The sequence below is a fragment of the Fistularia commersonii genome, chromosome 34 (assembly GCF_037954325.1).
Source record: "Fistularia commersonii isolate RoL2024-O1a breed Wild chromosome 34, RoL_Fcom_v1.0, whole genome shotgun sequence".
Taxonomy (NCBI): Eukaryota; Metazoa; Chordata; class Actinopteri; order Syngnathiformes; family Fistulariidae; genus Fistularia; species Fistularia commersonii.
Window position 1 is genome coordinate 4,078,782 of NC_141317.1, and position 27,770 is coordinate 4,106,551.

The window sequence follows — 27,770 nt, forward strand, 5'->3', positions numbered from 1 at the left end:
GTGGATGTGGTTGATTTTAAAAGCGAGATGTAATTTGACTAGATCTGCAGGTTACATTTGACGATAAAGGAGAAATGATTTCAAGTTATTACATGATTTTGGAACAACATGAAAATAAAAAAAAAGTCAAGCATTTACACATAGGCATTGAGGTAGTTTATGTCAACTTTTGGTGCAACTTGTCTTTTTTTTTTTTTTTAATTCCATAACCTTTCATTGACTTGGAGCACCGCCCATTCGACAGTATCATTAAAATGTGCAGTTGACCAAGGGCAGGGCTGAAGGCAGACATGGCAGATGACATGCAACAGTCGCATGTTGTCACAGATCAGATCACACTACAGAGGTAGCTCGACATCAAGAGATGTCTGTAGGGGGGGAAATGTGGAAACTTTACAAAAAAAAAAAGATTACAGTTGAGGGATTCATTGAGTGAAATCAGATTGAAGTAAAACAATGCAGCAAATCATTTCTTGTAGCATCCAAATAATCTCACAGCATGCTTGTAGTAGGCAAAAATATGATGTGATGTGAAATTCAAATTTCTTGTCAAGGAACGGTGGTTGGTATACTGGATATATTTGGTTCAACCTAAATGAGGCAGGTAATATGACAGAAGAAACACACTCATTACATAAAACATGGGGATAGTGAATGTTTTGCCCTTGCAAATATGACTAACAATTACAAATTAATGACATAATCACAGAGTAAACTAAGAAAATCCTCAAAATGGCAAGTTCATGATCATTTCCAGGTTATCTAAAAAGAAGCAAAAAACAAGGGAAAAGCATGTTGTCCCTTGTACTTCATTGGGTCTTGTGTGCATAGTGACAGCTTTGGAAAAAAAAATCAGTACAGCATAGTCCATTGATCACTATGGGCATAGATGGCTTTAAGACGAAACCTATGTAACTTGGATATCCACATTTATTGACATATGGAAATATTGCACAGACAGCTGCATCGTTAGCTCTACACCGCTGGAGCCAGCCCAGTATGTGTTCTATTAACTAAATGGTAAAGATAAAGAGTTCACTGATGATGGTAATGAAGATGATGATGATGGTGAGGATGTAAACAAAAATCAGCCTGTGCATCTTCAGATTTACTAAACATTAGCATTTTAAGAAATTCTTGTACAGTACAAACTGACGGCTCTTTTCTATGTCACCTGTGCTATTGGTGTAACAACATGAAATGCTTTCCCTTTACAGCAAAACAGAGCTGAGGTGAGTGAGAAACTCTCTAGACACTGCTCTGGTGTCAGCTGTGCTATGAGGATGAAATAGGAGCAGCTTCGGTAAGAAAACATATCTTTCTCGTTGTTAAAGTGATCGTTGTGGGAAGCAAGGACTTGCAGCAAATGATTCCAGATGCTTCTCATACACACACAGACACACACATTGTGTTGAAGATAATGCTGATGCTGAGAAGACTTTGTTGATTGTGTTAGCCCTACAATGTGACTTTGCCACACCTGCATGTTACAAACCATTAATTCATGCCCAGACGTGGAACAGTGTTTGTACTGAACGCAGTGTATTATGATGAACATATTTTCAGTCTGTAACAGTATTGCTTGAAGCAGTCTCTGCTGGAGACTACTAATACATGTCTTTGTATATCTCCTGTAATAAAGGGTGAAGGGAGGTCTCGGACTCAGTCTTTTTGATCTTTTGGACAAGCTGGGCGTTCTCAGTAACAAGCTGACGGAGGTCAGCCATCTTCTGCAGCAGCTTGGGGAAGAGGTAGACAGAGTCAGAGTGGTTTGCTTGCAGGTGGAGGTCCAGGGCTTGGAGGATGCTGTCCTGACTCTGCTCCACCTGTTTAACGTTCATTAACCCCGGGCGATCTAGGAGATCAAAATGGCAAGGGTTAAGATGAGTTTAGAGAGTGAAAAGTGCTTACTCATGCAAAACAGGCCTTAAAAACACTAGTCTCACCTCCACAGAGAATAATGGCCGCAACAAACAATGCCAGGTCACTGTCATCTAGCTCCAGCGCATTGAACTTGACAGCAAACTCAAACTTGGGCTCCATGATCTCACTGAAAGGCTTTCTTAGGCTTCGCAGGAATTCTCTCGTCACAAAGCCTTTACCATTTGCCACCAACAGTCCATCTTTATTCATGAGCGATGGTAGCATGGCAAAAATAGCCTCATGCACACCGTATTTTAGCAGTGTCACCTGCACAAAGCACCAAGACATTTGTAAATGAATATAAGAACCATCCCATTACAAGCCAGCCAGAAGAATCAGCAACTTACCTGGTCATTAAGGAAGAGGTCCACAAACCCTGGAATGCTTTTAGCAAACTCTGTGAGCTCCCGCACAGTCTCCACAGTAGTGCATTGACAGCGGTAGAACACATGGACCCCAATCTCCTTGGTCAGGGGAGCACCTGGAAGAAGTTGACTCCACACCAAACCACTTTCTGCCTTCCAGAGCGTGTCCACATCATAGATTACAAAAGGCTGAAAGGAGGAAAGGAAATGATCATCTGCAACTAAAAAGACCAGATTGTGCTCATTATGACTTTTTGGACAGGCAACTATGTCACACAAGTGGCTGTTTTCAGCAAATGAAATTAGGATAGAGGAGGTTGAAGTATTTTCTTTCATTTTTGTACAGACATTTAAAGGAAGCTGAATTTTAAAATCTGACTCCGTTTTCCTTTAACCTTAAAAAGAAACCTTTCAAGCACTTTGTGCTAAAAGACAAGTTAAACGATGTCCAGCCCTGAACCAGAATGTACCGAGGTGCTGCTGGTTTTCCCCGTCAGGATGCTGCGTGCTCTCTTCTTGGTCATGCTTAGATTCTTCAGGTAGGCTGTGTTGACTTGTTTGGCCAAGGTTTTGAGATCAGAACCACCTGGTTTGCCGATGTTTAGTTCCTCCGCAAGAAGTCCAGCCACCAGCTTCTTTCTCTCTGCCTCAGGCATACGTCCATATCGGATCGCTGAGCAAACAAGAGTGCGCACAAAATACACTTGGATTTTATTTTGAGTGGTTAATCCAAAAGTAAATAACTTTTCAGAGCAACAATTGATTACTGATGTGTTTTTTCAACAAGTTATCCTCCTAACTATCAGTTACCAGCGCATCAACACATGGTACTAGATTGTTCAATGGAAACCAAATTAAAATGGTTTTATGCTTTGTTTGACGACACCTTTCTCCTACCTCATCAATCCCATCATCAAAAATTATGTAATAGGGCTTCAGGGGAGATTAGAGAGAATTTCAATAGCAGATTTATTACTCTCTTCCAAACCTATTAACATGGCAACACAAAACCCATCACTAAAATTAAATTAAAACAAACACCTGGATCTTGACCACATCTGGGTGGCATATTGTCTCTAGTTTCATGCCCTAAGCATTCCCAAGCAAACACAGGCATGGAGCTTCTGACTTCTGCTGATATCTAATATTTCCTTTGTGAAATTAACAGTATAGGTCTTGTCTTTTAGACCGCAGCACAGCATCTTTGTAAGTGCTTACCCGTAAACTGTGACTCTCTTGGTGTGTTGTTCTATCCAAATTCAAAAGCAAGAGTTTTGTAGCACTTTCCACAACCTTTCAACACAATTTATTCCAATATCTCCAGCAACTACAAAAGCTTTTGATACATCCAGAGAATTTAAATTGAATAACTGTCATTTTCAGAATTAGTCACGGACTGTGCTGGTGAAAATGCTTGTCATCAGAAACTCTGCTGCCTAGAATGACATAAATGGCCTTCTCATAAAGGGCAACTATTTCTTCAGGGATTTGCCCCATCTAACACAGACGCTGTGTACAAAAAGCCATCTATGTCTGCTCAGAACATTAGTTGCAATAGCGGTTCCAAGCATGGAGAGAGCACATAGAAGGACAGAAAAAGACTTAATAATCTGATCCAGTGAGCAAGATCTCCCCTGAACACCCATCTGTTATCTATCAAAGACAACACCTACCATCTGCAGCATGAGACAGGGGCCTTTAACCTGCTCCTTCAACTACACAGGTCCCTTGTCCTGACCGCAAACACATTTTAACGAGTAACAGATTGCAACGCTGCTGCAAGTCTTAACTCAAACCATTCTTGTGCAGTTTTTTGACTGTATCTTTTTCTTGTTTTATCTATTCAAGTTATACTTTATAACATTTTTATCTGTTGGTATATCTTATTGACTGCATCAGTCTGTGTGGTCTTGTTTTATTTGAACATCTGACTATAAGATGCAGCTTCTTTAACACCTAAAATTTCTCACTGGGATAATTAGTCATATCTCTGCATCTCTTCCATTTAGTGTAAACACATAGGAAAGAAGTGATGATATTTTGAAAATAATGATCTAATGTCATAGGTTCCCTCACCATCGTGGGACATTCCCAAAGACAGGCACTTCTGGAAGCGACAATATTGGCACTTATTACGATTCTTCTTCTGAATCTTACATGAACGCTCACAGCGTTCATATTCCAGTTTCATCCTTACAGTCCGGCGGAAAAAGCCCTGATTAAAAGAGGGAAAAAAATCTTATGAAACATTTCTGGACAGTTTGAGACAACAGTAAGCAAATTTTGTTACAGTTCTCAGATATTCTGCCTTTGTACATAAGTATCTTTACCTTGCAACCCTCACAGGCATGCACCCCATAGTGGAAGCCAGAGGCCTTGTCCCCACAGACTTTACACTCCACGCTGATTCCAGACCCTGTGCTGTCTTCTCGACCAAGACGCAGCTGCTCAGAGAGCGAGGGAGATGAGGTATGGGAAAGGTCTGCATAAGGAAATGCATATTGAATAAGACTTAGTAATCAGCAATCATCGGAATATGTGCAGCGATCGTATTTCAGAGCGAATGTAATCATTTGGGAAGTCTCACCCGTGTAGCTGGATGCTGTGTCGCTGCTCTGCTTTCTGTGATTATTTTCCTGATCTGAACTCTCTTTCTCTGTTAACTTCTGGTCCCCTTTAAGGCCTTCAGAGGCAGGCATTTCCTCCTCGTCCTCCCCATCATTACATTCCCTGGTTTTCTGGTCTTGAAGGTCTGTAAGCTCTGACACACTTGTGGCCCCACAGCTGTCTGAACCCCCAGATTCTCCCTCGGGTGTTGTCCACCTAACATCAGCCTTGCAGAAGCCATTCACTGTGTCGTGCTGCTCTGGAGCAGTTTGCTGAAACCCTTCCATGGTTTCTGCAGAAACTGGTTGAACTGTCCCCCCTCTGTCACGTTGTCATCATAGCTGCATTACCTAAAGTTGAAATTTTGATGATGTTTATTACAAACATTACAATAAAAGAATTCAAAACAAGTTGTCATTATTGAATTCAAAGGTCCATACCTGATTTACCTCTGTATTAAACCATCAATGGCACTCCTAAACTCCAGTTACCAGTTCAAAGGTATACTGGGTCTATCTGCCTATGTACAATTCTGTCGCTTGTAAATCTGTAGGTGTTTAAGATGCCACAGCATCTGCTTAACTGTAATAGTCTTATGACACCATACACGCATACACATCTTGTCGCGAAGCCTCAGTTAGCCATGAGGCAAGTGGAGCAGACAAGCACTTGACTATAAAGAGCCCTGAATGATGCAGGTTTGCATGAAATCAAAGTTTGATTATCTCACCGGAAGAGGTAGATGATTAGCAAACATTTCTTTCAATCACACACACATTAAAATGTGCAATTGTACATACCCTCTAACACTATGTGTAATTATGTGGTTGTGTTGTTCTATGAATATTAATTAAAGCATTTATAACAACTCCTATCATCATGTTAGCTGATTAACAGGCAATTACCAAATCTCTTCTACATCATAGTATGTAATGTTTGTAACAAAAATTGGGCTAAAAGCAAAATCAGAATTTCAAATCCCAGGTCTGGAGTCTGTTTGTGTAAACATGCAGGGATTCCAAGGAATATCTAACTTTTAAGTCATGCATCCTAATTCGTTCTCTGCTATCTTGAAAACAATACTTTTTCTTTTTTCCTCCCATGCAGCCCAGGGACATCTGTATTTTTGTTTGCCTCAGTTTCATGGTAGGGTGCACAGTGTACTTGGTGGGTGCTACAAGGGGACAGGGTGCATGCACTATGTACATAGTGAGCTGTGTTGATCACAGGCGGGGGCGGTGGGGAAGCGGTCCTTAGGGACAGGGGTTATATTTTTGCCCCGAGGCCCCCTAGGGAATAAATCTGTATAGGCGACTGTAGTTATTATCTGACAAATAACGACGGTACCTGCTCGTCAGAGATGAATCCGTCGAGTAATACCAGAATTACGCCTGCCAACGGCGGTACAATGCATGTTGTTTTCAATCGCCCCCCCCCTCCCCTTCAAGAGCAGACTTGACCGGACAACCTGTCACGCTGGTTCAAGAAAATACCCGCAAACAATACTTTGCAGTGACTTGACGGCAAACGAGTGCCAGCGTTAACAGAGATGAAGGGCGGTAAATTAAAGGTGCACCCGCCGTCAAAACTTTTGCTCACAGTGAAAACAAGATGAGGTTTCTAAATGAAGAGCTGTCGTCTGTCAGTAGGCCGTCGACGGGTCTGAGTACGGCTAGCTGACTAAGCTAGTTAGCAACTAACCTTGAATGTTGACTGGATAACGTTACTACTCTAGCTGTTAGCGTGGCTGACCCACATTCCGCTGTTTGCCTTGAAATAAACGTTATTTCTGATTCGTTGAGTTAGCTTACCTCTCCCAATAGTGCTTCGGCTTCAGACGACTTTAAGGAGACGGGCAAGTGAAACGCGTTAAAATACACAAGGGGCATAAAAAGTCCCGAGTCGAGTCTGGGAATCGATAGGCTGTTGACAAGTTGTTTGAAGTCCTCAAGCAAGAGTAGGCTAGCAGCGGGAGCTAACGTCAGAGCGCTAACACAAACTCCAGATTGATTCGGGCCTTCGCGTAACGACAGGGCTCTCAAACTACTACACACACAAAAAAGGAAAAGAAAATCAGTGTATACATATTTTTTTTGGCTACGATGTCACACGTAGATCGGCTGAGTTAACAATCGCTCCCGGTGGATCCCCTTGTTGCCCCTTACTTCGCTTTACTTTGCTTTGCTTTGCCTTGCTTTGCCTTCTCTCCCCATCCCTCCCTCTCTCTCCCTCCCTCGTCACATGCCAGGACACAGCGCCCCCCCCCGCAACAACAATCCCGCAAGAGGCTTCCATTTCCTTGGAAACTTTAAAAAATGTGCTGCCTCAGTACACTCTTGTCATTTTCTCTCTTACAGCAGCGTAAAAGTGATAAGATGATAATTAGATGTTAATAAGAATGATGACGTCAGTGTGCAGAAAAATAACTTCATTCACCCCATAGCACCTCTGACACACTTGTGTTTCGAAAGTATGTGAAAGACTCATTGTACTGATGAGGGCTAAAATCTAAACCAACAAGTTAAAAAAAAATTGTCCAGACTAAGTCTAATCCAGATTTTGAGTACTCATCGTCTAAACATTTTTTAACCGTTTTGGAGAAAAGGTGAGAGAAGACAGACTGAGATGGTTGGGTCATGTACAGAGGAGGGATCGGTAAATGGATGCTGGAATTGGAGCTGCCAGGCAGGAGGTCTCCAGGAAGACCAAAGAGAAGATTTATGGACGTAGTGAGAGTGGATATGAAGTTAGTCGGTGTTAGAGAGGAGGATACAGAGAATAGTGTTAGATGGAAAAGCTTGATTCGCTGTGGCGACCCTTGAAGGGAAAAGCCGAAAGAAGAAGATAGTGATCTCTATTTAAATCTCAACTAACTGTAGCAATCACCCAAAGAAATTTCATCATTTGACCAGCCTGAGTTTGTTTCATGTAAGGTATTCAAAAATATCATCCTTTCCCTTTTAGTGCCATGAACAAAACCTTTGATCTGATCAGGGTGTAATTTGTGGATATAAACTCGAAGAACTTTAAACTCTGACCTATTTTTTCTGTGGTCTGAACTTAATCTGATGTTTAACTTTTCACATAATTGGCAGTATTAGTTGGGGGATCAACAGAATTTACAGAATACAACGTCTGATGCCGGCCCACATGAAGCAGAAAATTTAGATTGTACCTGGTGGGGTCACAAAAAGGAACAGGTGATAGTTGGAACTCATATATCATACGTTTCATATGAACCATGAATATCTTACCCAGAAAACGTAGGCGGTCACCAATTTGACGGGTGTCAGTCTTTAATGTAAATGATTTCCAGAAAAGAATGTATGAATGTCTGTCCAGTAATTTAATTAATTTTAGCAAGAGCCCTGTAAACAGCACAATGAAAAGAGGATTATCACCCCAATAAAAAAACATGGTGAAAAATGTTAAGCTTTCTTTCAGCACTCGGGTCGCTAGGAATTACTGTCGATATAGAGTCAATCAATAGAGCCAATTAACACTTTGCCTATCGGTAACGTGTCTTAATTTTTCTGAGAAGCAGATTTTATCGTCACACTAGAAAGTGATAACACAATTCAAAATATCGCGAAATGAAATGAAAGAATATTTCATAGCCCATTCACTGCACTTAGTTAAATATGATTAATTTCAATCCTTTGTCACATATAGTTTGACATTTTACTGAAGATTACATTTTGGACATAATATAACACAATTAAACAAGGTTAGAAGTGTGGTTACAGTATCAGTTCATTTATTTACCATTCTGTTAACTGACAGCAGAAATATAGAGCTTAATATGAGTATTTCTCCTCCCATCTTTACTGTTGACTGGGAGTTACATTTTTCAACTGAACTCTAAATACTGAAACGTGTTTTTACATTAAAAAAGAGACGGGAATGTCCTTTTCCAGGCATAGGTGGACATTAACCACTGACATCAGTCTGGCTGAACTAATGATCTTCCTCGACGTGGTGCACGATGCTTTGAGGTATGTTTTGTGTCCAGAGCAGGTCTCACACAGTTAGCAGTCATTAGCTCAGTGGTTAATACTGCAAATACAGTTTGTCATGAAAATACTTTAAACTGCTCTCATCTGCGAAATGAGATTAGTCAGTTCGACAAAAAGAGTGGTACTGGAACTTGTCTTGCCCTTGTTAGGATGCCACTGCGTGACTAGATCTGACCATGCTGACTCATTGATCCATGTTTTTAAGGGATGTCCATGTCTCCATTGGAGGTATGGGAGTGGCGTTTCTCTAAATCAGTCCCAGCTCTATTGTCAACATTTTCCTTGCTCTCCTCATCCTGATCTTCTGATCCTGATCTCCTCCTGAGACGCAGGCCGGGGTCTCTCTGTGTCGGGATCTGGAAAGATGAGAAGGAGCTTCCCAAAGATGGTCTTTTCTCTAAAAACAAAGACATTTAAAAAAGAAAATACACAGGAATGACATGAATGTTTAGATATAACAAATTAAATTCAATGAGACATGACGGTTTGTGTGTTACTATGCTGACCAATAGACTATTACCGGGTCAGACAAGGGTGTTATATCACCAGAGTGAGAAACAGCTAACGTTTTTTCACAAAAAAATCTGAAATAAGTCGTCGTCTTGGTGGTGGTTGGAGGATTTACAAAAACAAAACAATTCCGATACCTCTGACCACCCATGTGATCAGCTGGAAAAAAAGGTAGAATCAGTAATGTCACATTATATGGTAGCAGACCACGCAGGCGGGACACGTACCACCTGGTCCGATCGGTCGCATGAGCCTGTTCATCTGAACGTTCCAGTGTTTCACGTTGGTGCTCGCCTGGCGAAGTTTTCTCTGTGCAGCCTGTCAAACAGTAGGAGGCATTAAAATGACAAACAGTACTCTAAAGGGAAGTGCGACAACCTTTTTATTATCTAAAATTGAATACACAGAGACTACGATCTGTGTCTCCATCCTTACCACCACATCCTGATCTACCCTGTGCCGGTTGGCACGGACCTCCTCCAGCTGCCTTTGTGCCTCCTCCAAGGCCCGCGATTTGGCCTCCATTTCCTGTTTCAGCTCCTGCTTCTCTCTTTGTGTCTTTGCAATATATTCCTCCTGTTCTTCTTGCAGGTGCATCAGGGCCTTCATTTTCTCTTCCTCCTCAGCAAGTAACCTGAATACCAACGCAAAAATATCGACAGGTGGTTCTAAGTGAAAATGAATACGCCACAAAATGTTTAAAGAGTCCTTCAATACATGTATTAAGACACAAAAAAATTCTCCAAGTAGGCTTACAATGTGTGTTACAAGATGATAATAATGCAAAAAATACTGTTAATTATTTACTATAGAAGCCACATGGATAGGCAATACTTTTCATACAAACAAACATTGCTGGACACAAGATGTCTCCAAAGTCACAGAGTTCATTCTTACTGATTGTTACCTTATGTTTTCACATATTATGGCTAGAAAGCAGAGTACAAATGACCACATTTTTCATGCATCTACTAGAATCCATCCACAGATCCATCTTCTAGAATTATTGTTCCATGAGCTGGAGTATTACTTGGATCTGTTATGTGAAAAAGCCTTCTTTGTGTCTAATTTGTACACACATAATTAACACAACGAAGCTCAAATACGCAGCTCGAGCAGCACAAACACATTTCTCGCTGAAGAGTGATCTTGGGTTGAGTAACTTCATGTTTCAGATCTTACAAGGAGTTAAGATGAAATGTGGCTTGTACAAGATCTTAGTAGATAAGTGTGATCCATCGAGCAGAAATCTGATCTTGACTACATGGGTGTGGGTGTCATTTATATAGTGCTACAAAAGATATGACAGAATTAAATAAGTTCCTCTGTCCGCAGCTTAACTTCCTCAGGAACATAACACAACGCAATCTACTCTAAACAGCTGAGTTGAACATATTCTGCACAGCAGTCATACTATTGGCTCCAGTTTGTTGAACACGATAGGTCCTCAAATCAAACAAACGATACTGTCAGCAAATATAGTTCTATTATTATACTCTTGCATATACTGGTCTCTACTTATCATGGTGGTGACTAACCATTACTTCTAATTTTGAATCATCTTTGCTCGACAGAGCAGAGATTTGATTTCTTAATTTTTACGTCATAGGTATTGTTGATTCAGCTTGAGATCTTTTTTTTTTTTTTAAATACACCTTTAAATCATATTTGCTTAGCTATTTCCAATTTATAACACCTGACAAGTAATGAAGAGTCAGCGATCACACACAATGACCTAAAAAAAGTAATAAATGCAGGTAAAGGATCGGGATTTTTTCATCTCAAAGTCCTTTCAATTCAAAAGGGACTTCTGTATTAATGTGAGCTTAAGAAATAAAGAAAATAATTAAAATATTCTAATTGTTACATGTTCACTGACCCCTAAACCCCACGTAAAATCTATATTTTACCCAGCTTGAGCGTAGCGGAAGGCCTCCTCATCCAGCCTAGCTTTAATCTCCTGCTGTAGTGCCTCCTCTAGATGTTTCTGCATCTCCTCCAGCTCATGGATCCTCTTTCTCTGTCTCTCAGCTTCCTCCTCTTTCAGAGCCATCTCGGCCTGCATACTGACACGAGCCTTGAGACACACAACAAGAAGTCAGGAATCGATTCCCATATCCACCTGTCGTTGAACTGAAGCTTTTTTCCTGCTCGGTGTTTTTCCTGTTTACCTCCTCAGCCTCTCGCAGCTGGACCTCCAAGGCCTGTCGAAGTTGTTCATGCTGTAGGCGCCTCTTTTCCTCATCCTGCTCCAAGAGCACTTGAGCCTGCTTCTGCGCTTCCTTCAGGAGCTCCAGCTCTGCCAGCTTCAGTTCCCGTTCCTCCTGCAGAGCTCGCAGCCTCTGCAGTTCCTCCTCCTTGGATTGTCGCCTCTTCTCGCGTTGCTCCCGCTGTTCACGTCGCTTCAGCTTTAGATCTTTGTGGAGAGACTTCTTCTCCTCCACATGCAGCCTGATGGCTGTTTGAATGGCTGCAGAAAGATGAATCATAATATTTAACAGACTTATAAACAGATAAGCTTTTAGCGTTTATTTGTCAAACTCTATGACGTGAGTCTCATCTTACCTGTAGTCCATTCTTGTCGCTGTTTGGTGTCTGTCGCACTCATCTCATAGGTCTTGGACAGGGTTTTTAGACAAAACATGCACCTCTTCCCATCCCGGTCTGGCAGCACCTTTCCAGAGAGGTAAACATGAGAATTTTAACATTCTTTTGTCACTGTTTTACAATTTTTTTGCCATTATACCACCTAACATGCACTGCTGAGGAGAAAAAATATCAAGGAAATAGCAAATTGTCCATTTAAAATACTTAAACCAGACATTTAATTCATCCTATTATATAGCATGATTTTAAGAACGATAGCCTGCTTTCTGTTAAAGTAATCAGCACTTTTCCTGAAAAACACAATTTGTTCATCAGCACTGTGTACTGTGTGGTTAATCATTGACATGAATCCAAGATCAAAAATACTGAAGCAACGGAGGGAGCATAACACCACAACCGCAAGGCAGCACATTCAGTATGGGACTTAAAAATATTGACAATGTAATTAATTCTCCTTGTGTTATTTTGGCAAGGGGACAGCAATTGAAAGAAAATTAAGTGAGATTAAAGGTTATGTTAAAATAGCTCCATATGCAACCACTGCACTCAACATCAGATAATGAATATATCTTTAATTCATATTCATAGCGCTACAGGATGAAGCCAAGCAGAGAAAAAATAATATGAAAACAATATCCAAAATATGTTCTCCTTTTTTTTTTAATCTCAGCTGCTTACCTCCACACAGCAATTCCTATCCAGAGAGATGTTGCCCTGGCAATCTTTGCGATCCTCCCCAGTGTAGTAGGAGAAGGAGCTTGGCCTCAAAGTGAACCAGCGTTCCTTCCAATTTCTTCTTAGCTGGCCCTTCTTCCACAAATAACCCTTTACACACACACAGATACACACACATACATTGTCAGCAACCAAAAGCAGAGCCTGTCAGGAAATGTAAAAAAACACACACACACAGACACAGATCGTCCCCCCCTACCTCCTTGAGGACATCACCCACTATCTCCCTGTACACTTCCTCTATGGCCATGCTGATGATGCTCTTATCGATTCCTTTGGTTAACTTTCCAGAGTTCATCATTGCTAGAAAAACCCAGACTGTGATGCCGCTCTGCTGCACCACATCTTGGGAGAAGAAGTCCTCTAATTCACAAGTGTTTAACTCAATAGTCATAGCCATGCATATCTTCTTGAGCAGGTACTCCACCTGGACAGAAAAAGAAAGCAAGAAGTGTTTTAAAGTGATCCGTTGCGTTGATTAGACAAGATTTAAACCTAGTTCTGAGGACATTTTTCCCCCCTTGAAATTTCTAGCTCTGTGGAAAAACATACAGGCAGCCATTCAAGATTCAAAGCGTTTATTGTCACATGCACAACGTAGAAATGTGTTTTCCTGGACAGGGAAATTCCCACTTTGCTGTCCTGAGTGCATTTAGCTATGTACCTGAATGCCTGGTACAATCTTTGCGGAGGGTATGAAAAAGCTCTGACAGGAAACCGACAAAGCATTTGCAAAAAGAAACCCACTCAAACTGCTGCATGAAAAGAGGACAGCGTTCCACGACGGTGAAAGACAAGAGTTCACTTCATGTGTATGCAAATGTTGCGAATAAGCTAATGATTCATTCAAGGCAAAATGTTTCTGATTTACTCAAAAACACAGCAGAATAACTTGTGTTTTCTACTGACCAGCCTATGTTTGAAGCTTGGGTAATAATTGCTTTTTGGTTTATCTATCAGTAGGATAAATGACATTTCTTTTATGTCCCCATATACACCACTTGGACGTACCTCATCGGGGACCATAACCAAAGGATATTTGTCCTCTGACAGAAAATTAAAAAGGCACCAAAGCTGAAATGCATCCCTCTCAGGTAGAACAGTACTGCTGTTTCTGTCTGGTTGGTAATTTTTCTTCGCTGTCAGAGTCCAACAAAGCTCATCTACATTCTCCTTATTGAAAGAGTCTTCTACGACCTACAAAAATCAAAATAGAAATAACAATAAACAGTCTGTGACTGTCCTTGACTACAAATTGGAAAAAAGAAAAATCACAATATCATTGAAGTTTAATCACCTTATCCAGGATATATTTGTTTAGGTACGGCATGTAACCCTGACTCGAAACTGGGCCATCGTCATCGTCCCTGAAGTGCTCCTCCAAAGCAACAGGGTCATGTGGAATACACAACACTGTGCAAAGATTATGGGACAAAACCTGAAAAAAAAACACAAACATACATTTGATATTAGACTTATGTAAACACTGTAGAATGGCTGTAACGGTAAATTGTTTTTTATGTCACAGATAAATCAAATTTCAGAGATGAGAATGTAAGTACGTATATCTAGTAGTTGGACTCTGTGATCGAATGGTAATGTTTTCCTCAAAAATGTGTGTATAGAATAAAAGATTGTTTTTCTTTACACCTTTATATGTTTTAAGTTTTAAAATTCCGCCTTGTTATATTTTTCCAAAGATCGTCATTTGCAAAAGCGAAGTGATGAGCTGAGTGATGCACAATCATTATTACAAGCATTTTTAAATGCAAATTTTTAGGTGTAAGAAGTTAGAAAAAATGATATACATATACTATAACACTGAATTAAATTTCTTCAGCAACAGCCATACTGCGCACCATAGCTAAACAGATTCCTCAACAGGTGACAGGGAATGTAAGGATAGACAGTGACAAAATGACTGTGACACTTGCATGCTCGAATGTAAACAACAAACATAGATATAATTTTGCATCAATGTACTGAAAGAGAAATTTCACAGTGTTTATGGAGCCATTTAAAACATTTAAAGAAATCCCTGCCTCAAATAAATTAATTGCTCGGTGGCATGTAAAGTTGGTTTCTGTATGATATCATACTTTTGACAAAGAAGGTTTTTATTAAACAAAACAGTATTTTATTTTAACTGCTGTTAAGTTTTTTGTTTTCCTGTAAATGAAGCAATCAGACGAGGTGCATTGAGCCAAAACCACATCCTGTCTCCGATCTCCTTCAGAGTGAAAAATCACTTAGTTGAGCACACTTAGAGAAGAACATGGTGTCTTAACAGCAACTGCATGCATGAAGGGGATAAGCCTAGTCATGAGGCTGCCTAGCTACAATCCAGGAGCCAGAAACACGGAGGTGGCTGGAATGGAGTCTGATCCACACCAAGACCAAGTGACATAACAATGAGATCAACAAAAATACAGTGGCATCATTGACGCCAGTGGCAAGAGACAACAATCACCAACATGTTTCCACGTTGCCGTCGCCCTCACTGTAACAATGTCCTTTTGACAGACACAGGACTCATGTTGTGAGCATACTCAATTCAACAGGCTGTTCCCTGCTCAGGTCCAGTGCCAGAGGACCCTTTGCACTACACACTTGCACATCTAGCCTCAGTCTCCCAGAGATGAGGGCCCCCATTATATACAGACTGACAGCACACTGTTGCTCTTACACACTTACCAAACAGAGGTGAGTATTGTGTGCTGTTTTAGCTATGAAAAGGTTTAGCTCGAAATATAAAGAACATGTTTGTTCCTTCTCAGACAGCATTTGGTTAAAATCGTTTCACACAGGAAATATTGATAAATGATAATGGTATACGCCCTTGCTTCCTGAATCGAACGCAAACTACGTGAATTAACTAATTAAAGTTTATATGTGACATCTGTTTTTGCCACACATTCAAAGATTTCAGATATTTTCATCTTCCTTAGAACGAGACCACATGATGAACTTGTAAGCAAGGTACTGAAAATGACAGAAAATTAGTGAATCCTAAAGTTTCATCCATCAAACACAGGACCGTCCACTCACCTTAAGCTGAGATTTAGACACCTTACCGCTCTTCTCCAGATCCAGAGCTGTGAACCCGTACCAAATGGACTTCAACAGCTCAGACCGCAGATCCATGACTGAATCTGTCTCAATTTCTGGTTTCCTCCTCAACTTCTCTTCTTCCTCCTGCAGTTTACAGGGGCTGACAGGCACCAGAGCTGCACTGTGTGATGAGGCTGTCAAGCAGGCAAGTTTTAGCTGGGTGATAGCAGTGACACCTGCTGGACATCCACACACACCATTTTCTAGTCAAGGTTTGTTGTATTCATCCATTCATTACCTTCTATACCATGTCGAGGAAGCAAGAGAAGAAGATACTTGTTAGTTTTAACTATGTTTACGTCTTTCTTCTAAGTTTTCTTTACTAGAGCAACTGATTATTTTTTTCTTTTACTGTTTTCTTGTTGCCCTGCTTGTGCTGATAAATAAACTCTACTAAACATTTTTAAGTGGTTGGACAATTAACTTTACGATGCACCAGACTCAGAAATAATTCTTCGGCACATTCTTATATATGTGCTTTGAAACAATGACAAGGCAGCATATAAGAACATGAAACAATGGGAACGTGAAAATGGATGTAGAAACACAAGACACAAAATCATCATGATCAAAAAATCCAACTTCAATATCGTCTATCCAGTTTAGTGTATGTCTCCATTTCGACCTGATGTACAATTTTTTGGTATAGCAAGCATGTTAGAACTGTGGTGTAATATCGATTTATTAACTTATTAATATTACAAAGGCATTTAGTTTTTCCAAAAATTACGTATGTCCTTATAATACAGACCAATGATTAAGAATATACAAACTCCAAATGGTCTTGTCAAAATGTCTTATTTTTTTCTAGAGGAGTTTCCAGATGGCTTGAAAGAAGACATGAAGTTTGTTATTGTAAGAGAAGATGACGCAGAGGCTAGGACTAGATGGAGGCAGATGATTGCTGAGCAGCTGAATGGACGAAAAGATGATAACCTTTTTGTTTGTTTGAGATCATAAATTTGAATAAAATTTCTCACAAAGAAATTACTTACCACTTATTATTCATTTCTAGGCTCAGATCAGTTATAAGGATGAATGTAGGTCATTTTGGTCACTTGAAAATCAGAGATATGAGTTTTAGGAGTCTGAAGAAACATTGCTCTTTTACATGGACCTTCAATTATTCCAATAATTATCTTGTTTTCTACAGCTAGGTCTAACAGCATGAGATTTGTGAAAATATCAGCTTTATAACTTCGCAGTAAAGTTGGTGACACAACATTTAAAATATTTTTAAAGGGCATTGCAGTCTTTGTACACGTCCCATCTGGGGTGCATTCACCAAGGCTCCAGGACCAAATCTTTGCAATAGCAGAAAAGCTGATCAAGTCCAGCAATGCTGGCTACTGGCCACGCACTGGCAATGAGTGAGATGGGAGCTTCTGTAAAAATCTGTGGCTGTACAAGAACAATGTCCACTATACATCGCAGAACACCCAGAATCACTGTTCCCTACAGTGATGACTCAGGCATCTTTACTCTGCGGCTCTAGACTGAAACAGTGCTTCTTTACCCCACCAGAGTTGATTACAACAGTGTTGCCCAACTAAAAAGAAGAAATACCACATGCTCAGACACACCAGATGATGAGTCAACAAAGTGGAAGGTATTGTGTTATAGGTATGTTTTTATAAATCAAGTTGGCTGGAAGTAGTGATATCAAGGCCATTTTGGCGGGGAGCAGCACAGGAGGAGGCTAATGAGGCTAACAATGGCCTCTTGAACACATCGGGGCACAATCGGCTCTGCGTTGGACTGAACGCCTCTGTAACAATCGCCATCATACTCCTCGGAGAAAGAGGCTGCAAGTGAGTGACTAACCTGCGTAGAACCTGCTTAGAATCATCTACAGCTAATGGAGCTTTGCAGTGACCTTATAATACCATCTTTGGTTGGCAAATCTTTCCTGCAACTGATGGAGTCAGTGGTAATATGAGGAGGAATGAAACTCAACTACTTGCTGAAGGCTTCCAAGCTGAAGGCTTGAGTGAGTCCCAGAATAGGTTACATTATTTTTTTTCTGAGGATTTTGGATTTATCATTACTATTACTAGCAGGATCATTTTAAAACAGAAAAGTTGAAGATGGTGGGAAGGGGGAATTACCCCCTTACTGTCACGTGGTAAAACAGCTTTCGCGTCGTTGCCATGGAGCTGTTTGTGAAAGTCTGTTTCTCATTGGTCAAAGAAACTGACACGAAAGAAGATTGCGCGCGGTCATTGGCTAGTGGTGACTCTCAACGTGACCAATAGCAAGGCGCGGGTAATACAAACTGCGTATGCAGGAAGTTGACAGATAGTCCACTGCTAGCGTTTCGACTTGAATAAGAAGAAGGGAGTCTCAAAACTGGCACCGAAAGAACTGAAAAAGCTCGGTGTTATATTTATGTGAATGAAAGTCGTTGCTGGAGCCGTGGAGAGAAGTCACAAGGACCATTCTGTTCTCTGAAAGTATGTAATAAAGGTGTTTTCACGGTTGCGTCGCTTCTGATAAAAGCTGGGGAGCCTTTAAATGTCGCCTGCTCGGCTAGAAGTGAAGTCCGGTGACTCAAAGGATGCTTCATTGACAACATATTGGTCTGATCTAAAAACAGGCTAATACAAAAGTATTTTTCTCTTGACGTTGTTTGTCAGGCGAAGACAGAAGGTGGTTTTTTTTCAACGATGTTTGCTCGTATAAGCTAGCTTTGAATGAAGATAGCATTGTATTGTTGGTGCACACTGCATTTGATGGTACACCATTGAAAGTGAATTCGTAGCTCAATAGAGTTTGAACCTGGATGCTCTTTTTGTCTTAGGTTCCATTCTGATTATCTTCTCCTGGCATCACAATGGACTCATCTCCAGTTCTTCGTCAACAAAATCGGAACAAAATCCAAAACGACTGCCCAAGGTAAAATTAAACCGATCTAAATAGAGAACGTGTCAAAAGTCAAGACTACGCGATATGTCAAAGAATCCTCCATCTAAGTTTTAGTTGCTGTTCTTAAACCTACTTTTTTCATGATCACTGAGTTAAACATACGGATGTTCCAACAGGCATTTGTACATGCTTTGGATTGTGATTTGTCAAATTTGTTGTGTAGATATTGTATCACGAAAGTATTGATTAGAAGTGCTGCGAACTTAATGAACAGTTGATATTTTAAGTTGTCACATCATATTAGAGACGGAATATTTCTAAACTTTCTGATTATTGTTCACTGAATGAATATCTTAATGTGTTGGAACAATTAGTCTTGATAGTAAACATTGAATACCTTGTCAGATTTGCAATGTCATGAACATAAAGTCAGACAAATTAGCTTGTGAGAAAAGTTCATTTAATGCAGCCTCTTTCACAGATCGGTTATACAGGTTTTTACATCAGGAAGCAAACTGTGGGTTTAAAGTAAAATCAAATTTGTGCTTAAAATTATTGCTAATCTAAGCAATATAACTATGAAAAAGTATAAGGCATCTGCCCTGGCATAATGAATATATTGGTAGACAGATGCTGGAATTAGAGCTGCCAGGCAGGAGGTCTAGAGGAAGGCCATACAGAAGATGTATGGACATAGTGAGAGAGGATATGAAGGTAGTTTGTGTGAGAGAGGGGGATCCAAAGAAAAGCATTCGATAGAAAAGGTTGATTCGCTGTGGTGACCCCTGAAGGGAAAAGCCAAAAGGAAAAGACGAAGAAGAAGGAGAATCAAGCTAGCTCTGTAGATGTTTTTTCACCTGAGTGGTTCTCTCTGCACAGAATCAAGATTGAAAATAGCAAAATGCCAGGAGACCCAAGGTCTATGAGACCTGTGCCTGTGTTACAACTTCCTAACACAGACACAGAGAACCAAGATCCAGGAAGCTCAGACACAGGTAGGAAGGCACCTTTGCGGACGGGTATAAGCAGGCTTCCAAGGCTGGCAAAGACAGCTCGTCTTCATACTCCCGCCGACTTCAGTCAGCACCACCGCAGATGGGAGGAAAAATCTCTTGCTGTGAGTGTCTCTTCCCTGTCTTTTGAATTTACGTTTTCAGCAAAGGTTACTGCTTTTTCTAACTTCTTATTATGAAACTACAGGGCAAAGCTAAGAAGAAAAGGTCTTCCACCAGGCCTTTACCTTTCAGCATGTCTCAACAAAGGAATTCTCAACCAGACACTGAAACTACGCAGCCACTAACTGTTTTACAGTCAAGAACAAAAACGCATGCTGTCCAGTGTGAAAACAATAAATCCAGTGTTCATTTTAGAGCTCATAACATTATTGCAAAAACCACTAAACATTCAGCAAAACTACAAAGTAACTCGGCTAAAAAGACAAGCAATTCCCCCATACCAGGACAAACTTCTAACACATTTAAGTCGGGTGATGTCCCGCGTCTCCATGGCGCTGCTCCATCTGCTCCATGTGCACAGCCCGTTGTCACTGCAGACGTCTGTGTGGATAACATGAACCTGCTAAGTCTCAAGGACCCTGCCAAGACCTCTCATATTAAGCAGAAAGTGCAGGGTAACTTACCAGAAGAGCCATCTGGTAAGTTAACCGTCTCATTGGATTTGCCCAATTTTCCGTCAGTTTTGTGTGTTGTTTTTTTTTTCTCCCTCAAAGTGTTTTTTTTTAGAAATTTTAATCTACCTTTTGCAAAATACAATTTTTTAAAATTTAGCTAGGCTATATTTGTAGGACTATTGTGGTGTTAAGTCTATTATGATCAATGTATTTCAGACAAAATTGAAAACTTCCAGCCTAACCAAGCTGCCTTGCTCAGTATCCTCCAGAATGAGGGAATAAGTGCTGCAAGCCTGAGATCAGCAGCTCCACAGACCAACTCATGCATCCTGCTCGTAAGCAATTTACTTATTATTAATTTTGAATAATACTGCATGATTACTTGATTTATTTAAGAATCCCTTCAAATGTTTCTTTATGTGTCTTTAAATGTTTCTGAATTTTGATGAAGTCCAATGATCACCTTTACATGTTTGGATCCTTGTCGCAGCCCCAGCGAGTGTCTGTCATGAAGAGTCACCAAAAAGTGGGACCCAAAACAGGTTAAAATAGAATGTGATGTACGCTTATATGAATAGATATTTAGTCTAGTCACAAGATATTTAGTCTTGTCATATTTAGTCTAATCACAAGTCACAGGGTAAAAGCTGTTTTTACCCTGAGTGACAACAATTAGCTCATTTACCCCTAGTAACAATGATTAATTAAAATAATGTCTTCTTTTTTTAACGATCATTGCATCAGTGGAAAAGCCATATAATTGGAAAATATGCAGGATTCTCTGTTGTTCTGTGTTCTCACAGGATCAGGGACATCCTTTCCATTCTCCCCTGCTTCAACGACACTGCAGAGTATCCTGCAGAACGAGGGCTTGAAGGCTACTACACCAAAAAACTCAGTCTGTCCATCAGGAGGAAGAACTTCAATCTACACTGTATTTATATATGAATATATATATATATGTATATATGTATACATGTCCTTTTTTTCTGCTTTCTCTAACATTTTTTGGCCTATTACGTAAGCCTTTGAAACCAAAATTATGTTGCTTCCTTTGCTCAGGCTCAAAGAGTGCCAATTAGAAAGAATAAAAAAGAAACAACCGAAGGATCAGTTGGTAAGCTGCAATATCTTTATTCTGGTCATTATAAAAAAAAATTACTCCTTATCTGCTCACTTATTCATTTTACTCATCTGTAGGCTCAGTGATGGCACTCAAAGAGACACCGTTCAAGAGATGGACTCCACATAGGGTTCCTGACACCAGGCATAAGCCTATGTCCTCAATGGTCAGTATTTCCTGCATGTTCTTAATCGGGTTATTTAGCAACTGGAGTTGCACAAATTTCTTGTGTTCATCACATAATTTTGTCATTTTCAGAAATGGCACCCATCACCATACATCAACACTCCCAGGCTGGGCTGCTGCAACACCAAACCTCCACAGGGGGAGGTTAGAGCTTCACAAAATGTCTTGTTTTCTAAATCTGCTAATAGACGTAGTACAACAGTTCTTTTCAAGTTTGCTTTTCAAATTTTCCTGATGAAAGCAAATACTGATAGACAAACATGTATGGTAATTAAGTACATTAGTAGGATATCGTTAATGCATATTATGCATATAAATGAATTATATCTTTGACAAAGCTGATTGTGCAATCAAGTTAGCACAATATAAGATTTTTAGAATACTAACCATTTGGAAATTGGAGTTGATGATAGGCAGATATTCTATTCGTCCTCATCATTTTAAAAGCACTTTTTTCTAAGAAATGTAATTGAACACAAAGGTTTTATTCAATAAAGAGAAATTTGTGATTCATCCCATCCACAGGCAACTAAGAGAGACCATCCATCATTATTACAGTGACAAAGGGAAAGCTATTTTTAAGTGAATGAGGGGTAAGACTTGTAAAAGCAATATGAGTCTAGAAAATGTGATAAAATTAAGAATATCACTTAAAATCAGTTGCATCACAAAAAAGATAAAGCAACATCTGGAAAATGAACATAAAAATGGATGATAGTCCTTTCTAAAATGTGTTACTTAATGGACATCGTTGTGCAATTCAACAGTAGAGCTGGACTAGACAGGAAGGTGAGTTTGCTTTCGAAAAAAAAAAAAATTAAGATCCTCAAGCAGGCTTTATTCAAGAAGTGGGCCACAGTATTCAGGCTGTCATGACAAAAACACACAGGAACAGAGAGTACAGGTAACAAAAAGCTAGGATTTGATCTATAACTATTTTTCTAGTCAAGTGAAAACCAACTGGTTGACATGTCTGTCTTTCTTGTGTATTTGCAGTATGTCGTCCAGAGATTATTCATTGACCCAGATGATGAACAGAGCCCAAATACAGTGGACAAAGATCTTCAAGTGCTCGCAGAGAAATTCCCAGACCCAACCTTGACTGTAAGAAAGAATATTCCATGAGTCCTGTAAAGAAAGGCCTTTTCTTAACATGCTGTTTCCCCTCAAAATTCTTCAGAGTAAATCCCGATATGAAGGAAACATTAAGACAACCACGGTCGACGATGATGAGGTGACAGAGCCGAAGATTGCAGATGAACAGCCATTTCTACAGGCACTGCAAAGAGAGTCTGTCATTTTTTTTTCGACGGGCAAAAAGCTGATCCGAGCCCCACGTTTTGAGAAACAGGAGAACATTTTCCACCAGGATGAGCAAGGATCTGTTTCATCAGAACAGGGCAAAGGACTTCAGAAAGATGAAAAATTGCCCCATGTAGAACAACAAAAATTGCAGATCAACTCCTATATTCAAAATCTGCAGAAAGGTAATGTGTCACATTCTCCTCGACAACTCAGTGAGATTTGAATGGAGTTGTCCTTATTCTGTTCAAAAGGCAAACACATGGCCTCTCCCTCTCCCCCAAAATAATCTACATGAAATTATTCAATGAGGTAGCAATTTATTGAGCAAGATATAGAAATAGATAGGGAACGTGGATGTGCGGTGTTTGGCGCAAGTACGTGCCCAGTTCAATTCTGGTGGCAGACTGGGTCTGTGTAGCGACCCATGTATGTTCTCCTCCTGCCTATATGGGTTCTCTTCTGGTTCTGAGGATTCCTGTCATAGTCCAAAAACACGCATTAGTCAATTGAGAACGTGTTAACATTGAATGAGTGGAAAACTTGGGATTCTGGTCTGTTTTTCACCCCTTTCTACTTAAACTCACATGGTGAGATAAAGACCTCTCAACCATGTCTGGATCAAGTGTGAAGGTTTGGGCACTTCATCTAACTTCAGCCTCTGCCATATCTTCCATCCAATCTGCAGTTTACATTTGAGAAAATGATCATGAATTTGGAGAGGAAATAATTTGAATGAATAATTGGAGAGGAAACAAGTTATGAGTGGACATAAATTACATTTTATTTGTCCTATAATTCATATAACTAGAGAGTTGTTTAACATAACTGCTCCCAGATTAAGTTCACTCAAGTACTGTTAAGTTTTATCAAGGCCTGCATTAATAAAGCAAGTGTTCAATCTATCCTATCATATATGAACAGTGTTCGAGATAATGTCCTTTTAAAGAGGGTTTTTGTTTTTTTTTTATTTTCAGATGCACCTTGTCAAAAGCCCTGTCCTATCAGTCCCGCATCTGTGCTGCTGCAAAAACGTCTTGCTCTAATTGAGGAGCAGCGGATGGATGAGGAGGTGGCGATCTACACCTCATTTTCTGTCCCTGCTGCTGTTGAGTTCCACCCACCTCGGCCCCGTTGTGGAAATCCGCTGGCCTCCCTGCTGCACTTTGAAGAGTCCACTGTAAGTGCTCCGCCGACCACTGCCCAAAGCCCTTCTAACTCTCAGCAGGGTTTTAAATTGCAATAAGCACATTCAAAAGATGTCAGAGGGACAATGTTGCCATCAACCTCTTGTTTAGGATAATGAGCAAATTACTTCAAATTTTTTTCTGGATTGGGTTCAGCTAATTGGACCGTTACATAGGGATCATGGCAACTTGTCAAATTTCCCCTGAAATTAATTGCACTGCATATGAATTTGTGAATCAGTTTCTTTCTTCATCACTATGTTTCCACACCACCATGTTGTTTATCTTCTTTTCCTCTCACATGCTCCCTTCAGGGGTCACCACCACAAATTAGCTTCCTCCATCTAACCCTATTCTCTGTTTCCTCTTCTCTCACACCAACTGCCTTAATGTTCTCTTTCCCTCCCTCCATAAATCTTTTCTTCTGTCTTCCTCAAGGACTCCTGCTTTGCAGTTCCTACCACAGCATCCTTATACCAATATATGCATTATCTCTCCTCTGTACGTGTCCAAACCATCTCAACTGGCCTCTCTGACCTTCTCTCCAAAACATCTAACATGTGCTGTCACTTTGATGGACTCATTCTTCATCCTATCCATCTTCATCCCCCCAAAGAGAGCCTCAGTATCTTGATCTCTGCTACCTCAAGCTCTGCTTCCTGTCTTTTCCTCATTGCCGCTGTCCCTAAAACCATACAGCTGATCTGACCACTGTCTTACACTGTTTCATTTCATTCTGGCAGATGTTCTTGTATCACACATTAGCCCTGACACTTTTCTCCACCCGCTCTAACCTGACTGAAGGCATTACTCCATCTGCACAATGTTGTTTATGATCCTAGTAAATCATTTCTACACAGTGTGGATTAAAAAAAATATTAAAATACATAAAACTAGAGGGAGACAAATATCCCTCTAGAAAGATATCATTAAACTGTCCTACTTGCCCTAGCACATCCGGGGATAGTCAAACTGCCAAATCATGATTACAAAAAGTAATGTCAGTAGTTGGCATTGATCAGTGAGCGTGTCCGATAAAAGCGCAAGTACGCTTATAACCTTTAACTCGTGATGAGATCTTCTGGAGTTGATAATATCAAACGATCAGCTTTCTGAAATCAGTGACGCTTCCAGTGACGAGGATAACAAATGTTTTGGATCGTTTCAAGGAACTCGATGACACCAATTAACTTGATGCTGAAAGAAGTCAGCTATACTTAACATAAACTATGGAAACAAGAAGAAACCGTCCATGTCTACTTGTGTCCCAAATTAGTCTCCCAGTAGTTCTAAAGCTGCCTGTTAACAATAAGGTTCCCAAAGAGACAACAAAAAGCACATAAAATAGCCCTTATTAAAGATTTAAGATACTTTTTTTTTTCCATGTTCAACAATGTAATTAAAAACAATGGGACGTGTTGGTGTTTCCAAGCCTGAGAGTCTCTGTAGCTTAATGATGATCATATATATTTTAGGAAAGTAGCACTGATCTTCACATATAGCACTGTGCAAGAAAGTGAATGAAGAGAATATCCCAATGTCTCAAATGCTCTTTTACTTGCACTTCTACATTCCTTTGCATTTAGTTTATGGTTTCCCACACTGCTATAGTGGCCACCGACTTATAAAGATATTTGTTTGCAGTTCATCTACCAAATTAATTTAGATGCATTCTTTTCTTTTTCAGAGATTTGTTCCAATCAGCTTTGAGCTCTCCGCTGGTCCAACCTCCCCACACTGGCCTCTCTGAAGGAAAATTGACTTGCACTACTAGTACAGTATTTTTTTTCCCCCTTGGATGTTGCATAGAATTTCACCAACTTTTTGATGTGTGATTTGATATTTGCGTGCATGCATGCGTCTGTGTGTATGGAACCCCTGGGTGACTCATGTTATGTACACTTCTTACAATAAATCTATAAGCTATATTCAGACTACTTTTTTCCCCACCTCTCTCCGCTCTAAAACATTTTCCGCTGTTTTCAGCGGTTTATAAAGAAGCCATTCAAATATTTGGGCCCTTCAAGCCGAAGCGTTTCTCTGGTAAAGCTTCTGTTACAAATGTCGGGTGTACTTTTGGAAAACTTCCAGCAGAGAGAAGCCAGCAATATGTTGAATTATGGGAAAGAAAGCATGGAATTGCACCTTCAAGGCACTAAAATTCAGAAGTCTCATAGCTCTTAACAGCCCTAATAATCAATTTATTAATGTTTTACTTCGTCTATGAACAACTGATACTGGATCCCTTTTTTTAGATTTCACCTCCACTGACTACCAGGCACGTCGGACTTCCACCTATTTCTTTTTCCTCTCATGTCATGTGACTTGACGAGATGACTCCCCAGCATTTAAATGTGAAATGGCATCCTTCTTTGCATGATGACACAAGATATACCAGGTAGTCTTACAACCCCAAATTTGCTTTAGGGTCACATGTAGAACTCATGACTTATGGTGATACAGTTTGTTACAAGGTGTACTGTATATGTATTTATATAACATGTCATATGAGTACATATAAGTCTTATAATCCGCATCGCGGACTAAAATACAGCACAAGCTGGTACAGCTTGTTTTTTTATTGTCAAGACTTGGCTGGGTATAAGGTATTTGATCAAAATGACTGTCTACTTACAGATGCTTTATTAATGAGCATTGATATAAAAGGTAGTTCGTTTAATAAAAGAAATGTAGAAAATTAATTTCATGATCATATGCTCTGCTACATGACCTTAGAAACATTACCACATTTAGCCAATGGTCACTCTTGATGTTGAACACACACACACTCATATGTGGGACTCACATGTTTTTAATGTGACTAATATGGGGACTTGTAAAATGACAACCCTTTCTCAGCTAGTTTCAGACCTAATTTTCAAACATTACATGGAGAGTCAGTTTAGGAAAACAAACAAAAAAACATATCTTGCTTTACATGTATGCCCTCTTCATTTGTCTTGTTCTCTTACTGTATTCAAATGTTTCATTCCAAAGTACCGCTGTCAACAACAGACATCGATGGCTGAGCTTTCTTTGTGGTCTCAATATAACTAGTTACTACTGAAAATTAGCCTGAATATATTTTTGGGCTCATTGTGGTGAACCAGATGTACAGTAGATAACCTGCCTTGAGCTCCACTTTCTATAGTTGGAAGAAATCCAAAATATGTCTCTTTTACACAGCCAACTATTAGCCAACTATCCTCATGTGCACAAGGATCTGTTTGAGCTTGCATGCTCAAAAATTGGAAGTTGATATACATGCCCATCTGATGCTTCAGGGAACTTCATAATAGTTTATCATCTCATCTTTGTAAAGAATACTTATCATTCCTGATTCATAAAACCTGTGAATTTTTATTCCCATTTAGCAGGCTCACTCAGATGTATGGTCAGTTTTGAAGCAGTGCTGTGAAGATCATTTTGCAGAGAGACTTAACACAGGGTGTAGTGACATAAACACCATGCACTCCATGTCACATGTCAAGAGACCAGGTGGACTTAGCTGAGTCACTGAAGGATTGAGAAGCAGCCAAGAAGTTCTAACAGAAGGAAGCGGAAAGGACAATTCAACGTCCCAGTGATAGCAGCTCCGCCTCC

At 40.0% G+C, this 27,770-nt stretch overlaps 3 protein-coding genes across 3 annotated transcripts; 1 reads left to right on the top strand and 2 right to left on the bottom strand.

Annotated features, from left to right (window-relative positions):
- Positions 1–10: 10 nt before the first annotated feature.
- On the bottom strand, positions 11–7,131 carry ppardb (peroxisome proliferator-activated receptor delta b). Its single transcript, XM_086141433.1, has 8 exons — positions 6,707–7,131; positions 4,876–5,245; positions 4,619–4,770; positions 4,365–4,503; positions 2,759–2,961; positions 2,271–2,477; positions 1,947–2,190; positions 11–1,855 (listed from the first exon to the last, which is right to left on the bottom strand). Exons 2-8 carry the CDS (start codon positions 5,180–5,182, stop codon positions 1,608–1,610), a joined length of 1,500 nt encoding a protein of 499 aa, XP_085997559.1. The 5' UTR covers positions 5,183–5,245; positions 6,707–7,131; the 3' UTR covers positions 11–1,607.
- Positions 7,132–8,630: 1,499 nt separating this feature from the next.
- Positions 8,631–15,985, bottom strand: LOC147214278 (differentially expressed in FDCP 6 homolog). The gene is made up of 11 exons (XM_086141861.1): positions 15,812–15,985; positions 14,061–14,201; positions 13,775–13,960; positions 12,963–13,190; positions 12,707–12,853; positions 11,987–12,095; positions 11,593–11,891; positions 11,332–11,498; positions 9,857–10,055; positions 9,649–9,739; positions 8,631–9,308 (listed from the first exon to the last, which is right to left on the bottom strand). The coding sequence occupies exons 1-11, from the start codon at positions 15,905–15,907 to the stop codon at positions 9,112–9,114; spliced, it is 1,860 nt and encodes a 619-aa protein (XP_085997987.1). The 5' UTR covers positions 15,908–15,985; the 3' UTR covers positions 8,631–9,111.
- A 2,166-nt stretch (positions 15,986–18,151) lies between these two features.
- troap (trophinin associated protein) lies at positions 18,152–26,060 on the top strand. Its single transcript, XM_086141823.1, has 14 exons — positions 18,152–18,327; positions 18,675–18,769; positions 19,619–19,856; positions 19,940–20,393; positions 20,586–20,704; positions 20,860–20,911; positions 21,173–21,303; positions 21,432–21,486; positions 21,570–21,658; positions 21,751–21,822; positions 22,675–22,782; positions 22,859–23,165; positions 23,958–24,160; positions 25,855–26,060. Exons 2-14 carry the CDS (start codon positions 18,708–18,710, stop codon positions 25,915–25,917), a joined length of 1,953 nt encoding a protein of 650 aa, XP_085997949.1. The 5' UTR covers positions 18,152–18,327; positions 18,675–18,707; the 3' UTR covers positions 25,918–26,060.
- The last annotated feature ends 1,710 nt before the right edge of the window (positions 26,061–27,770 follow it).